This window comes from Lycium barbarum, chromosome 12 (assembly GCF_019175385.1).
Source record: "Lycium barbarum isolate Lr01 chromosome 12, ASM1917538v2, whole genome shotgun sequence".
Taxonomy (NCBI): Eukaryota; Viridiplantae; Streptophyta; class Magnoliopsida; order Solanales; family Solanaceae; genus Lycium; species Lycium barbarum.
Window position 1 is genome coordinate 57080427 of NC_083348.1, and position 15251 is coordinate 57095677.

General features: G+C 36.1%; 1 protein-coding gene across 1 annotated transcript; it reads right to left on the bottom strand.

The window, feature by feature from the left end:
• Window positions 1-255: 255 nt before the first annotated feature.
• LOC132623299 (pheophytinase, chloroplastic) lies at window positions 256-4378 on the bottom strand. Its single transcript, XM_060338032.1, has 7 exons — window positions 4092-4378; window positions 3666-3767; window positions 3441-3579; window positions 2927-3097; window positions 1990-2230; window positions 1566-1657; window positions 256-757 (listed from the first exon to the last, which is right to left on the bottom strand). The coding sequence occupies exons 1-7, from the start codon at window positions 4177-4179 to the stop codon at window positions 472-474; spliced, it is 1119 nt and encodes a 372-aa protein (XP_060194015.1). The 5' UTR covers window positions 4180-4378; the 3' UTR covers window positions 256-471.
• Between the last annotated feature and the right edge of the window lie 10873 nt (window positions 4379-15251).

Consider the following 15251-nt stretch of genomic DNA (forward strand, 5'->3'; position numbering starts at 1 on the left):
AAAATTGATAGGTTTCTTCTTCAAATTGAGTTCCCATGTTAGCAGTCATTCATTTAAACTATTTTCCAATGGATAACTTGATTTGTGCACTTTTAGAAGTTTAGTCTGATCGACACTCCAGTTTCTTATAAGAGAGATCAGTGTTCTATGCTATCTCCTTCAGAAACAAAATGATATTTAAAATGCAGGTATAAATCCAGGTATTTTCCCGCTTTCATTTTAAAAATTAAACTACAAAAGGCAAACAGCACCAAATGCAATGCCAAACTTTCTTCTTTCAATTCAATTAAACAAATACAATATAGAGAAGATGTGGATCCCTTTGGATCAAGCTGACTTCATTATCAGGTTGAATCAACCGATCTCATATGTCACCAAAATCTCCTATAATATGAATCAGATTGTATGTTGGAGGACTATACAGTATATTTTACAACATAGCTCACTGTATATTTAACGGTAGCAATGAAGCTAAATTTCTGATACTGTTTCAAGAGAAGAAGCTGGTGTTACCGTGGTTGACAACCAATCTAATAAAGCTTCATTCACTAGTTCTGGAACTTCGTCGTGGGGACAATGTCCTGCCTTCAGGTTAACGACCGTTGTGTTTGGATAGAACTCCTTAATCCGATTGGCCTTGGCAGGACCAACCCAAGGGTCTAGGTCACCCCACACCAACAGCAATGGGCAAGAAAGTTGTCTCAGCACACTGTCAAGTGTATACTTTCTCTGGTTTGACATGAATCGTGTCATCAATCTGTAGATAGGAAAAGAATAAGACATTGGTTAAGCTTCTTAAACTAGTTTGATACGATAAACAGCATTGGTATCTTTTTCATAAAAGTAAAGCGAATAAACATTTATAAACTTATTTTCCAGGCAATCTGTTACTGATGATGGTCTACCAGTGATCGGATTACATAAAATCTGATGTTGGAGGTACGTCTGATGTTTCATACAATCATGCAGTTTTATCCCATCATCATAAGGCAGAAATGCAAGATAGCCTGCAACTGCGACATAGGGTGCTGAATGCTTCTGGATTCTCATTGTATTTTAACTTTGACTGATTTTGCATTTTATGAGGAAGTCCTATCCTTTCAGTTTTAAGTTCTGAGGAAAAACTTTACCATGTAATCCCTCAATTTCATTTTATGCGAAGGTGTTTGACCGGGATGCGGAGATCAACAAAGAAGGGTTTTTTGAAGCTTGTGGTCTGAAACATGCCATGACATTTCGGTGGTTATAAAATCATGTTATTGAGGGTAAACTGGGAAGCTTAAAATGAAATTGTTTCTACATAGCATATATAAAGGTGTCATTCTTTTTGGAACAGGCTAAAAAGAAAAAAGTGCCACATAGAATGGAACACAGGGATTGTGCCAGAGCTATAAGAGAAGAGGACTTGGTAAGAATGACGGATATTTTTCTTCGTGATATTATTTCAGACAAATAATCCAAATTATTTCGGTGAATTTCTAATAATACTGTTTCTTCTCTGAAGCATACAAAGGAATGTAATTTTAGCTATCAAGTAAAAGCGGAAATACTGTAGACATTCATACCGGTAATAAACCTCCCCTGCATTTGGGTCAGCTGCAGGTCTAGTAATTGAATCAATGAGATAATCATCCACGTTTGAAGAATTTACGTAGACCTTCAAGTGAAAACACATAAAGCAAGTCAGTTGTTTGATAATTGTGACTGAAGATAATGAATGGTACTGGAAAACAAAATGCAATTTGATGCAGATCAGCAGCCATCTATTCTGATGCATCATGCCATTAACGATTAGATGATGTTCAAGAGTTAGTATTTTTTCTGACTGTCGGTTCAATTCGAGACATGCGTTACGCGGATTTATATATATTTGTGCAAGCTAAAAGGTAGAACAGTTATGCATATATTGGTGCAAACAAGCCAAATAATTTGAAATCCATTTATATATTGGCAGAAAAGAAAGTTGATCTAGCTATAAAAGGAACATACGCTCTTCAGAACAGATTCAATACGAGCTGGTTGCTTGGCTTGCCAGAATAAGAATCCAAGGAATGCACGTTGAAAGATTTCCTTTAGTGGCTTTAAAATAAATTTCTGTAAGGCTGTTTCTTCAGTTTCTTCAGATGCACTGCTGGCATCCCCAAATTGTCCTGCGCTATTCAACAGTGAAACTCCCTTGACTTGATCAGTGAGTGACGCTGCTGCTACCAAAGCAGTAAATCCTCCAAGACTGTTAAATAATACATAATACATTCATATTTAAATTAAATTTCATCCCTACAAAGTTTATGTTAAACTGTGCCAACAAGCCAGCAAAAAGGGAATTGAATCTTAACAATTTCAAACTCCAAGAATCTATAACTGATGCACTATTTTTGCAAATAAAATGTTACTACTATTTGTTTTACTAATTTTACCAGATACATCAAACTTTGGTATCTTCGCTAATACCAAATAAAGTGATGCTAATCTATCATATAATCTGAATGCAATACGCCCATAAATATAGAACTACTTATTTACAACCATTGTGCGATGTGATTCTTTAGAAACTACATGAAATAGGAAGCCACCAATCATACTTAATGAATACACTAGGTTAATTTACAGATTCAATGACTTCATTCTACTGAGAAATTTCTTGCATTAAAAAATTAAGACACTTCAACTTGATGTTAAAGAATTTTTCGTTTCTTCCAAGACTTTTGAAGCCACTCTATGTGAAATCTTAGTGACAATGGTGAGTCCATCCTTATTCGTAGCTACCAATTAATGGTGATTGACTCAATTAACTTACAACCTATATTTCCAGAAAACAATTAAACAATATGCAATAAGAAAGACTGTAGGTGGTTAACGGAAAGCTAGGAATTCCAACATCCAGGAAAATCACTAAAATGACAAGTTGTTAAATGCACAAGCTCACCTATTCCCCACTAAAACTGCCGGTTCTTTCACAATCTCCTTCATGAAGTCGACAACCTGATCTCTCCAAACCAAGGCATCATAATCTATTAGTGCCTTCTCGCTCCAGCCAAATCCTATCAAATCCAGAGCATAAACCTTGTACTTTTTAGCCAGTTCTGGTATGTTATACCTAAGAAAGAAAGAAACGCAGTTCAGGAGCTTAAAAGAAATAGTACCATGCGATCCCAGAAGAATCAGAATTTTATTGTGCATCTTCAAAGCACTTATCGATATAATTAAAGAGTATGAGCAACATATAAAGAATGAAATTCCATAACTAAAGTTAATATACAGAAAGGTTAACAGTAGCTTCCTTCTAAGCAAGAATGGAACAGTAGTTTGATCTTACAGCTATACAGTCCTCCAATGATTGATTCTTAATTTTAGCAGCAACATTACAATTATGATATTACTACAGATAATTGATCTCAAACTATCACCACTAAATCTCATGGAAAAAAGTTAGTTATTACCTCCAGTGAAAGGCTGAAGCACCAAATCCATGAATTAGAACAACTGGAAATCCTTCTCCTTCTACTACATAATGAATTTTGTGTCCGCGCCACGTCCAATAGTTGTACCCCTCTTGCTTAAATGGTAATTTCTCCAAACCTATATTATCAATCCCTTGTCAAGTAACGCACACTAGCACACACATTCAGAAAATTCCAAGTTACAAACAGGTAATGGGACTTAACCTTTAGAGGGTTCAGCAACTACAGAAGGGGTCATGACTGAAGCTCCAGCAGCAACTATTCCATTAAAAGCAAAATTCCTTCTATTCAATTCGCATTTGCCCCCTTCATCCAAAAGGAAAAAAACACTTCTTTTTTTAATTTTGTCAAAAAACTCGAAATTTTCATACTCCCTTCGTTTGAATTTGTTTGTCTGGTTTTGATTTAAAAGAAGACTTTTTAAATCTTGTGGTCTCAACTTAAAAGATAAAAATGTCGTGTGAAAAGTTAGAATTAAAAAATTATCAAAAAAGAAAGGAGACATTCTTCTTTAAACGACAAAAAATAAAAGTAAGACAAACAAATTAATACAGAAGGAGTATCAAGATTCAAAATTGATGGGTTGTAGAGATAGTGAAGAACTAATGGAGGGTTAAATTGGAAACTTACTGAAATGATTAATTTTTCCAGGCAGAGCTAATCTGGTACTAACTGGGTTCAACCATTCAGTTCCAACACTGGCACAAGAAGTTGACATTGATTATATTACTACGTCGAAAGCCCTGAACATGGAATTTAAAGGTTAATGAATGGGGCAGAAGATTTTTCCCCCTAATTCTGTGTTTCAATACTGAATTTTACTAGGAAATTTTGTGTGTGTTCTATGTGGCTGCTATTTGTTTTGAGCTGGTGGTAGTACAGAGGCCAAGTCCTTTATCAGACCAACACTTCTTTTCCCCCGGGCAGATTTTTTCAAATTTATAAGCTTTGTGCAAAGCAAAATGGGTCATTTGAACTTCTGTTCCTATTTTGTGTTGGTCTTTAATTTTCGGCCCTCAAGACGTTCAATTTTGAAAGGAAAAAAACTAAAGACCGGCCCATTTGAAGGGAAAACCGTGCAATTTCTTCATTTTTTGTGCGCGGAATGGCCTTCGAAGGCACTGGTTGTAAATTTTTGCCCCTCAAAATTTTTGTCCTTCATCTAAAAATTCATGCGTTCGGGATTCGAACCCCCGCTCAGTTAAAATTTTTTTTAAAAAAATCGCAAGACAGAGTTTTGGATTCAAACCTACCTTGACCTTACAAGGCAGCAGAGTTTGGACAAAAGTTTGTCTTAAAGCAAACCTCTGCCTTAAGACCTAACTTTTGCTCGAATAGGTCTAATTTTGAGCAAAGTTAGGCCTTAAGGTTGCTTTAACGCCTAACTTTTGCCCGAATAGGCCTAATTTTACTACAAACTTCTGCCTTGCGATTTTTTTTTTTTTTACTGAGCCGGAGTTCAAACCCAGAACCTCGAGATATTAAGCGAAGGGCAAATATTAAAGACCAACAATTTGAGGGGATAAAAATTAAAGACCAGTACCTTTGAAGGACAATCGTGCAAATGACCCCAATTTCTTCAAGCAAAATTAGATTATATTTTGGTCCAGCTCAATCGACTCGCCTTGGGACGTTGGCCTACTATTTGCTAATCAAATACTATTGAATTAATTGTAGGGTTTGCCCTTCAAACGGATTGTCCTTCATTTGGGGTGTTCTTTAATTTTTGCCCTTCAAATTGGTGGCCTTTAAATTTTGTCCTTCGTCTAATACCTCGAGATTGTGGGTTCAAACCTTAGCTCAGTAAAAAAAAATAGCAAGGCAGAATTTTACAAATCTGGCCATGCAAGTTCTGTCTTAAGGCAGAATTTGGGATTTAAGAGCAAAAGTTGAAGACCACCAATTTGAAGGGCAAAAATTAAAGACCACCCCCAGCGAGGGGCAATCCTGCAAATTGCCCTTTAATTTTTGCCCTTCAGATGGGCTGATCTTTAACTTTTGTCGTTCAAAATCGAACTTATGTCTAGCGGGGCATAAGTTCTTTAATGACACTGCATAACTTGTGGATCTTATGATGCGTAACGTATCCTCCTCTAGACATAAGTTTGATTTTGAAGGGCAAAAATTAAATACTCCCTGCGTTCACTTTTACTTGTCCACTATTCTAAAAATAGATTTTCACTTTTACTTGTTACTTTTAGCATATCAGGAAAAGATAACTTATTTTGTCATGTTTTACCCATAGTATTAATTACTCACTTCAAATCATCTTTCAAATTCAATAAAAATATCCACCAATTAATATGGATATATTAATAAATTATACACTTCATTTATTATTTCTTAAACAACGTGAAAAGTTTAAAGTGGACAAATAAAAGTGAACAAAAGGAGTACAACACAAAATAGGGAAAAGTGCAAATGACCGAATATTATTCAGTATGTTTTTTCTTGAGAGTCAATTATTCAAATATGGGGAAAAGGGTCAAATTTATTGCTCTACTTTGACAAAGCGTTTATATTTATTTTTAATTAAGTTTTCAAATAAATTTATCATCCTGTCAGTTGTTGGATCACATATATTCATCCCTCCATAGCATAGCAAAGGTCTCATGGTTTTGCTAACCTATTGCATGAAGTTAGTAGGATATATAGCATTGTCCCCAATCTAGTTTTCCTTTACTGCCCTTAGCTTTTAATTATCACTCCACAAATGAGAATGAATTTTCGTCTTTTGCAAAAAGAAAAGCTAAATATGATCTCTTCACTCCTCTCTCTCTCTCTCTCGGTTAACCCCAGTTTGGATGGTGATTTCCCGTGGTTCATTAATGTATGGTTTTCTATGAAATCATGTTTATTTCTATTGTTCTTGTTGTAAACCCGTGCTTCATTCTATGGTTATATAACCATGAAAAGTCCCAATTTTTAAAACCACGGATTTGGTGATTTTTCCATGGTTACGTATTTCATTTCTCCATTATACCCCACCCTCCATCATTCACCCCACCCACCCTACCACTCATGCCCACCCCACCCTGCCCCACCCCTACCACTCACCCCCACCCCACCCCCCGCTACTCACCCCTACCCTACTCCTCTGCCACCCACCCCTACCACCCTAACCACCACCCACTACCCCTCACCACCGCCCCACCCCACCCCCAACAACTCACCCTCACCCTCATCCCACACCACCCACCTCACACCACCCCCACCCACTACCCCTCACCACCACCCAACCCCACCCCCACGCTACTACCCACTACCCCCACTCTCATCCCACAACCACCCACCTCACACCACCCACCCCTCCACCACCCCCACCCACTACCTACTTATTTTTTAAAGTTCCTATTTTATTATTTACCTGAGTTTTATTAATATATATATATATATATATATATATATATATATATATATATATATATATATATATATATATAAATTAATTTCTAATTAAGAGTTAAGAGTATTTTAGTAAACTTACAAGTTGTTATACAATACCATACAGTCAAACCAAATAATAAAAATGTTATTAAACCACAACAAACGATACAGTCTATCCAAACATTGTGTTCATTAATACAGTACAATACAATACAACACCATATTGTATCATACCATTCTGTACATTAATGAACCATGGGAAACAACCATCCAAACAGAGGGTAAGCCTCATCTCTCTTTTCCCCTGATTTGTTCTCTTCCCTCTCCAATGTGAAGTATGCAAGTTGAAAGACCACACTAAATAGACATGCTAGAGGGTTGTTGGTTCTCTCTCTGATTTCAAGTTTAAAAAGAAATTTGATGGGGACACTGGTCCATGGATGGAAAATGCAGTGGAAGCAGATGATCCTTTCAGTCTGTGGTGAAGGACATGCATTCTCAGCCAAAACTACAATTCACTAATGAGAAGCACAATCAAATCCTGTAGTTAGGGCTGTCAATCATTTTAAAAAGCCGACTTAACCGACCAAAAACCACACCAAATGTACTAAACCAATTTTTAGTTTCTTTTAATAAAACCGACAGTTTTTATATAAATTTATAATTGTACCGATAATTAGGTTAGTTTTTAATTTTATAGAAATTAACCGAAAAAATAACGAATCGTACCAAATAAATTTATATGTGTAAAATATATTTTATATATTAAGTTAAAACATAATGAAATATCAAAAAATTGCTTTAGACCTGGGGTAATGGAGACCACTACAAGCCGGCAGTATAAGTCAAAGTCCTAACAGCGAAACATATTATACTACTCCTATCGAAACTAAATTAGTACTAGCATCTCGATAGTAACTAGTAAGTGTTGACACCCAATTTTGTCCCTCCTTTCTTCCAATTTACCTCTTTGAGCTTCTATTTTATTAATATATTAATCATATTATTTTACCTATTACAATATGAAGTCACGTTTCTTATCAATTTTTCTATTATTATCACCTTCTCTTTTTTTTATAATTCTTATAAAATTATGTAACTCCGCCTGTGTGAGCTTGCTCACATTGCCGGTCCCAAGCCCGGATAAAGGAGGAGGGTTGTCGAGGGTCAATCGGAAACAGCCTCTCTACCCAGGTAGGGGTAAGGCTGCGTACATCTTACCCTCCCCAGACCCCACTATTGTGGGATTACACTGGGTTTATTGTTGTTGTTGTTATAAAATTATGTAACTCGTGTATCTACATTTTTTTTAACGACTTAATCAAGTAAATTAAATTTCTTGTCATACTATTTGTATTTTTCTTTTTTCTAAAAATATTTACTTAAGCACTTTTCTTATTAGTGAATTATTATTTCATTTTTTATCTATGTTATTTTCTTACCATCATTATTTTATTATACCAATTATTTACTAGAGCATTTTTAACCCCTCTTCTCTTACTATTTTGAATATTGAGAAAATTATTTAAAATTACTTTTTTTTTTTGGAAACTGAAAGATTCCATTTAACCAAAAGTGATCTTTACAAATCTAAGCAGAGCTGACCCACTGCTTCCTCAAAATAGCAACATGTTGCTATGTACAATAAACTGAAACCAGAAAAACAACATAGCATCAATGAAAAACCATACAGACACACAACTTCTATACATTACTAGTCTAGAGTTCAAGCTAAGGAGAGCATTTTGCCACAGCTGAATTCCATTCCCTCTGATATGAATATGAAGTCCAATCTCCCTGCAGATCTTGGCAGCATCAAAGTGGCCCTGTTTAAACCTCAGATTGTTCCTCTCCCTCCAGATGATGTAGACAGTCATATCAAAACTATATGCAGCAATGGAGCTCTTACCATTCTTCCTTTTTGCCATTTGGCAAGCCCAGGTAAGTTCATCAGGCCAAGATCCAACAGTTCTAGCACATCCTAGCCATGCTAGAAGTCTGTTCCAAACACTTCTTGTCACACAACAGCTAAAGAAAAGATGATCAAATGTTTCTCTAGTTGTGGCACAGAAAGCACAATCTGTAGGCACTACAATCCTAATCTTCAAGAGTCTATCAACTATAGTCAGTATATTTTGAATAGCTAACCAAAGGATGAACTTGAATCTAGGATGCAAAGTTGTATTTAAAACCACACTCTTCCGGGCTACTTTTGGATATTGAGGCAGAAAGAGTAAGTAAGCCTTATGAATATGAAACTTACCCATATTATGCAAGCTGGACAGTCTAGTAATCAGGTCACCCTTAGCTGTCCATGGTGCAATAACAGGTCTCATATTTGCAATATTTTCCTCACAACCCAAGCAGCTGACTTAGGTATAGAAAATGATTCGAGTGGTTTGTTCTTTATATAATAGGTGTTAACCCACTGGATCCACAAGCAATCATTTTTTAGAGCAATGGCCCACAGATGTTTCAGAATAGAAGCTTTGTTCCAAAGGACCATGTTAAGAATGTTTAGTCCCCCTATAGCTTGGGGTTGACATATCCTTGCCCAAGAAACCAGAGCCTTTTTTGAGATATCAGCAGCACCTGTCCATAAGAGTGATCTACACAATGCATCTATCATTTTCATGATCTTTTTGGGCAGTATGAAGATTTGGGCCCAATAAGCCTGGACACCAAACAATACAACTTTGATCAACTAGACTCTTCCTGCATAAGACAACAATATGGCAGACTAACAAGTTATTCTAGATGTAAATTTTTCAACTAGAGGCAAACATTGGCTGACATTCAGTTTTTTGGATGATAATGGAACTCCTAGGTACCTAAAGGGGAGGGTCCCTTCAGTATAACCTAGAGCCTACAATATTTTTTGCTTCCTTTCATCAGTAAGACCAGCCATATAGATATAACTCTTATCAACATTTGCTTGCAACCCTGATGCACTTGAGAACTGTTGGAAAGCAGTTTGCAATAACTGAATTGAAGAGAGGTCAGCTCTGCAGAACATAAGCAAGTCATCAGCAAAACAAATATGAGTTACCCCCAGTTTTTTGCATCTAGTATGAAAGTTAAAATCTTTGTTCAAAGCTAGTTGAGTCGTCTCTCTTTGCAAATACTCCATGACATAACAAAAAGATAGGGTGACATACGGTCACCCTGTCTTATTCCCCTTTTAGTAGGAAAAGGTTGTGATAATCCTCCATTCAGTACCAAAGAGTAGGAAACAGTAGTTACACATTCCATTATCCAGGAGATGAATTTAAATGGAAACCCCAAATCATTCAACATCCTCTGTAGAAAGCTCCAGTTTAGTGTAGGGGTGGGCATGGTACGGTATGGTACGTTATTTGAAACTTCGGTTCGGTAACTTCGGTATTCGGTTTTTAAAAATACGATACCATTACCATACCAAATTAATTCGGTACGGTTCGGTATTTTTAAGTTCGGTTTGGGTATTTCACGGTATGGTAATTCGGTAACCACAGTTTATTTGACTTCGACTTACGTATATAATCATGTAATAAAGGATTATGACTTCGAGATTTCTCAATTATATTAAACTAACACCATACACAAATAGACGTATTTAAAAGAAAGTACAAGCAATTTTCTTCGTTAATCAATTGCATTACGGACATTTGAATCACGATAGAGTAGTCAAAGTTTCAAAGTCTAAACAACATTAGCCAAAATTAAGCATAATCTTCGGTCCTAAACAATTTTACACCAAAAATTTCATTCAGCAGTAGAGAGAATAGGCCATTTCCACCATTTCAAGTCTTAATATATTGGAAAAATAGCAGAGACAAATTAAAGGCTGCTTCTAGGCCTCAGCATATGTGAAAGACTAAAAACATGAAAATATTGGATAAAAAGTTAGCTTTGATGGTACAATTTTCTATTAGATACAAATTGGCATTAAATGAGATGTGATGTAATTTTTTATACGAAAACTAGTCTATATATTTAGCAGTAGTAAATATAATATATATGGATTGTATATATGTAGTATAAACTTCGGTATGGTATACGGTATTTCGGTATCCATTTTATAAATACCAAATTCCATACCGAATACCAAAGAAAATTTAAATTCATACCAAATACCATAATACTAAAACCGCGGTATTAAAAACTTCGGTATCGGTATGGTATTCGGTATATACCATACCGTGCCCACCCCTAGTTTAGTGTATCATAAGCTTTCCTAAGATCCACCTTTAACACACATTGTGGGGACAGTCCCTTTCAAGTTTAACCTTTAAATAACTAATGACTTACAAGGATGTTGTCAATAATATTCCTCCCTTCCACAAAAGTAGATTGGGAACTGCCAATAAGGCCATTGATTACAATTTTGAGCCTTCAAGTTAACATCTTTGCAATGATTTTATAGAGGGTAGTACAACATGCAATTGTACTATAGTCTTTTGGTAGTAGGTGAGGGGACTTTTGGTACAAGTGTGATGGCAGTACAGTTCAAGAGATGCAGTAGTTTACCAGTATGAAAGAAGTCAATAACAGCTATAGTTACCTCATCCCCCACCACCTCCCAATTGCTAGTGAAGAACTCAACTGGATACCCATCAACACCAGAGGATTTATCCTTTGGCATGATCTTAACTGCTAACCAGACTTTCTCTTGTGTGACATGTTGAATAAGTGTTATCTTCTGGCTATGAGTCAAGCAAGGCCCCTTCTTGACCACCTCTGAGTTGGGACAGACCATTTGTTCAGGAGTAGTGACCAATTTCCCTCAAACCTCATGTACAACATTTGTACCCTGTTTTTGTTGTCATACTTCATGCAGTACTCTAGAGAATTCAGGGTAGGTCATAACAGTAGTATAGAATTTGAAAGGCCTGGGATGAAGAGTATGTTGTTGATGGCATTGCATAAATATGGGTGAATGATCAGATACCCCCTGGATTTAGATAGTTAGCCTGCACATGCCCAAAACCTCTGCAACCAGTGAAAGTTGCCAAAAGCCCAGTCTATCTTGCTATAAATTCTACTTGCAGGATCTTACTTATTTGTCCAGGTAAAATGCCATCCAATAGACTGCAATGGTGTCAATTGCAGGTTTGTAACAAAGTCCTGGAAATCCTAAATGTAAGTTTGAGTCACAGGCTGTCCAACTCTATCATCAGTTGTCAAGACACTGTTAAAGTCTCCACTAAGCAGCCATGAACTTTGTATTTAAGAGCCCAAAAGTTGTAGTGAGTCCCATGACACCTGCCTTTGCAGACTCTCATTTTTAGCATAGATCACTGTTAGGAGAGTCGAAAATTGTTTAGCAACATCTTCTACATGACAGTGTATGCACTGCTCATGGACAACCAGTATTTACACCTGCAGATGACTCTTCCAAGGAAGCCAAACCCTGTGATTGTAAGCTTTAGGATAATTGCAACAGGATTGCCATCCCCCAGCTACAGCTTGAATGATCTTTTTTTTATTATTCTTCTTTGACCCTCGTCTCTATACAACCCATAACATCAACTTTATTCTTTGCCAGAAAGAGTTTCAGCTCCTTCTGTTTTGAGGGATGATTCAGCCCTCTGATATTCCAGGTACAAATAATCATGGAGGTTTGAGCTGCTCAGATGAACCTTCAGACCTGGACTCTGAGATGCTGGGCTGCTCTTGCCTGGAAACATCAGTGGAGTACATAGCTGACTTCTGAGCAACTGGGATACTAGCAGGAGCATAGTGCTCTACTACTTATACATTAAGATTGGGATTACTCAAAGAAGTTATAGTATTTTGCATTGTTGGGGGTGGGGGGTAGTTCAGCTACTGTAGGATTAACTTCAGTATTCTCAGCAATAGCAAGCTGATCTGCATCATTTTTGTGCTGCCACTTTTGAACAAAAGTTTTCTTTTTCCTATTTCTTCTCCTTTTCCTCTTTGGTACCTGCTCAACCTCACCATTTGCAGACTTGTCTTTGCTACCCTCTGCTCTGCCATAATTTCCCCAACATTCGTTTTTATCATGCCCAAATTTGAGACAATTCACACAAAATAGGGGTTCCCAATCATAAGACATATCCTGATGGAAGGTAAATCTTTATTGAGTCAGTGAGGGGTTGTGACACATCTATATTGACAAGCACTCTAGCATAAGAAATCTTATCATACTTAGCTGTCACTTTGTCAGTGTACAAAGGTTGCCTTATTGCACTAGCTAGCTTGCTTAGAGCATCAGTCAACCAATATCCTACTGAGACCTGGGAATGTGACCCATAGAGGTATTGTAGTAAGACATTCCGGATCAAAATCAAAATCAATTTCCCAGTTCTTCAATATGAGGGGTTTATTATGATAAGTATATGGTCCTGCTTGCATAACTAAATCCCTCTCTCTAATTGTGTCAAATCTGAATAAGTAGTAACCCTCATCATGGTGTAAAATTTGGGGTTTCGAAATAAATCCCCAAACAGCTGTAACATAACTATCCATAGATTTCTCACAAGGATTATCACCCAACACATAGCCAATTAGTGTAGAATTCCAGTAATCCTCTTGTCCCCATATATCTTCTTCACTTATAGTGACAACCATTTTACCATTACGAAGAGCATGAGGTATATAAGAAAGAGGCTTACCCATCTGAGAGCTCCTATTGTTTACCCGCGGTTTTGCCTCCGGTGGAGTTATATCTACATCAACCGGCGTCGTTTTTGGTGTTGTCCCAACTGCAGAAAATTGCAGCCGTGGGGTGCGTGTGTATTCATTGTTTCCTTGCCCTTCTGACATTTTGCTACTGCTGGTAGTGTCGAAGATAGCTGGTTGCGATCGTCAGCCGCCTCAACTCCCTCTTGAATCGCTTGAAACTGTGAAGGGAGGAAGCTACCAAACGTTAGTGGCTGTAAGCGTTATTGAATTCCACTAGCTGGAGTAACTAAGGTGGTTGTCGCCGCCGGTGTCTTTGTTTGAGTAGTCGACGGAGCCATTGTTCTTTTTTAGGTATTCAACGTACGTTAGCAGCCTCGCTTATCGTGCGCCGAGAGACAAAAAAACATGACGCTTAATAAACCAAAAAAACATGACGCTTGAAAATTACTATTTTCAAGATGAACTAAAGTAATATTTTTTAATCAGCTCATACTTATTATATCAATCTATTTTAATTTCACTTTGCATTCATTAATTTCTCATTTTTTACACCCATTTGATTAGTTATTTTAATTACTTTTTACATAGCATTACATAAATGCTTAAAAGAAGTAAAAAAGAAGATGAGGAGAATCAAATCAAAAAATTTAAATTCATCCTACATACTTCATTATTTGATTTGGATCATAACTTTTACCTTTTCCTTCCCTTTTAGTTTTTACTTTGTTTCCTTAAATTCTTCCTCCTAAATCACCAAAATATTTACGCAATCCCCTCAAATCATCCCAAATCAAAATCTTTATTTTCTCCTAATTCAAATTCTTGCAATCAAATACTTTCCCTGCCATTTTTAATTTTTCAATTCTCTAACTATAAATATCTCCTTCTCTAGTCTTTTATTGACATCATTCTCTACCCTCACCTATTATTGCCCTTTTCTCTAAGCTCTAATGGTCAAATTCTTATGATTATATTTTATTGCTAGAATATTATGCATATTTTTTTATATTAACAGCTAAGTTTAGTTTCTGGAAACCTATGAAATCTTATCTTTGTAGTACAAGTTTTCGTAGGTTATTGATAATATTTGTTTGAGTTGTTCTATCTAATAATCTTTTATTCCTTTTCTTCATTTAACATGTGAATTAGTTAATTTATAACTTTGTTTACTTGATTATTTTTGTTTAAACTGTTATTGTTATGCACATTACATATATAGATTTTTTTTTTACTAATTTCATTTCTTTCTTTAAACCACTGTTCAGTTCAGGTTTACAATTTGGACGGACAGCGTGTTCTTTTAATCATAAGTTAAGTATAAACGCTACTTCCTAACAAATAGTTAGTGGGAAAGTAAAAGGATTACGAGGTCTAATCCTAAAATATTTTAAAATGTAGCCGACTTGTCCCCGAATGTAACACCAACGTCTCAAAAGGGCATGTGTATTATAAGTATCTATATATTTATGTGTTTATATTCAAAGGATTCAAATCTTTTACTTGTTTTTAACTGACTACTATTATTTTTCAACCTTTTAAACCGACCTCCAATCAAACTGTTGCTAAGGTTGAAGACGCATGATTTACAATGTCATGATGCCGTACTTATAAAGCAACAAACATTTCAAGTACTTTAAAACACCTGTATGCCTTGTCCGAAATCTCGAATACGTTTTAGACTTATAAAATTAAATTAACTTATTATCTTGTCTTTTAATTTTATTTCTTCCGGAGTAATTTAGAATTTTGGTATCCTGAGAATGTAATACTTCCTTT

Coding starts and splice junctions, on each gene's coding strand:
- LOC132623299 (XM_060338032.1), bottom strand. CDS start 4,179: ATGTCAACTTCTTGTGCCAGTGTTGGAACTGAATGGTTGAACCCAGTT. Junction 3,768..4,091: donor TGGAAAAATTAATCATTTCA/GTAAGTTTCCAA, acceptor TTTTGGATGAAG/GGGGCAAATGCGAATTGAAT. Junction 758..1,565: donor GCAGGGGAGGTTTATTACCG/GTATGAATGTCT, acceptor TCCTATCTACAG/ATTGATGACACGATTCATGT.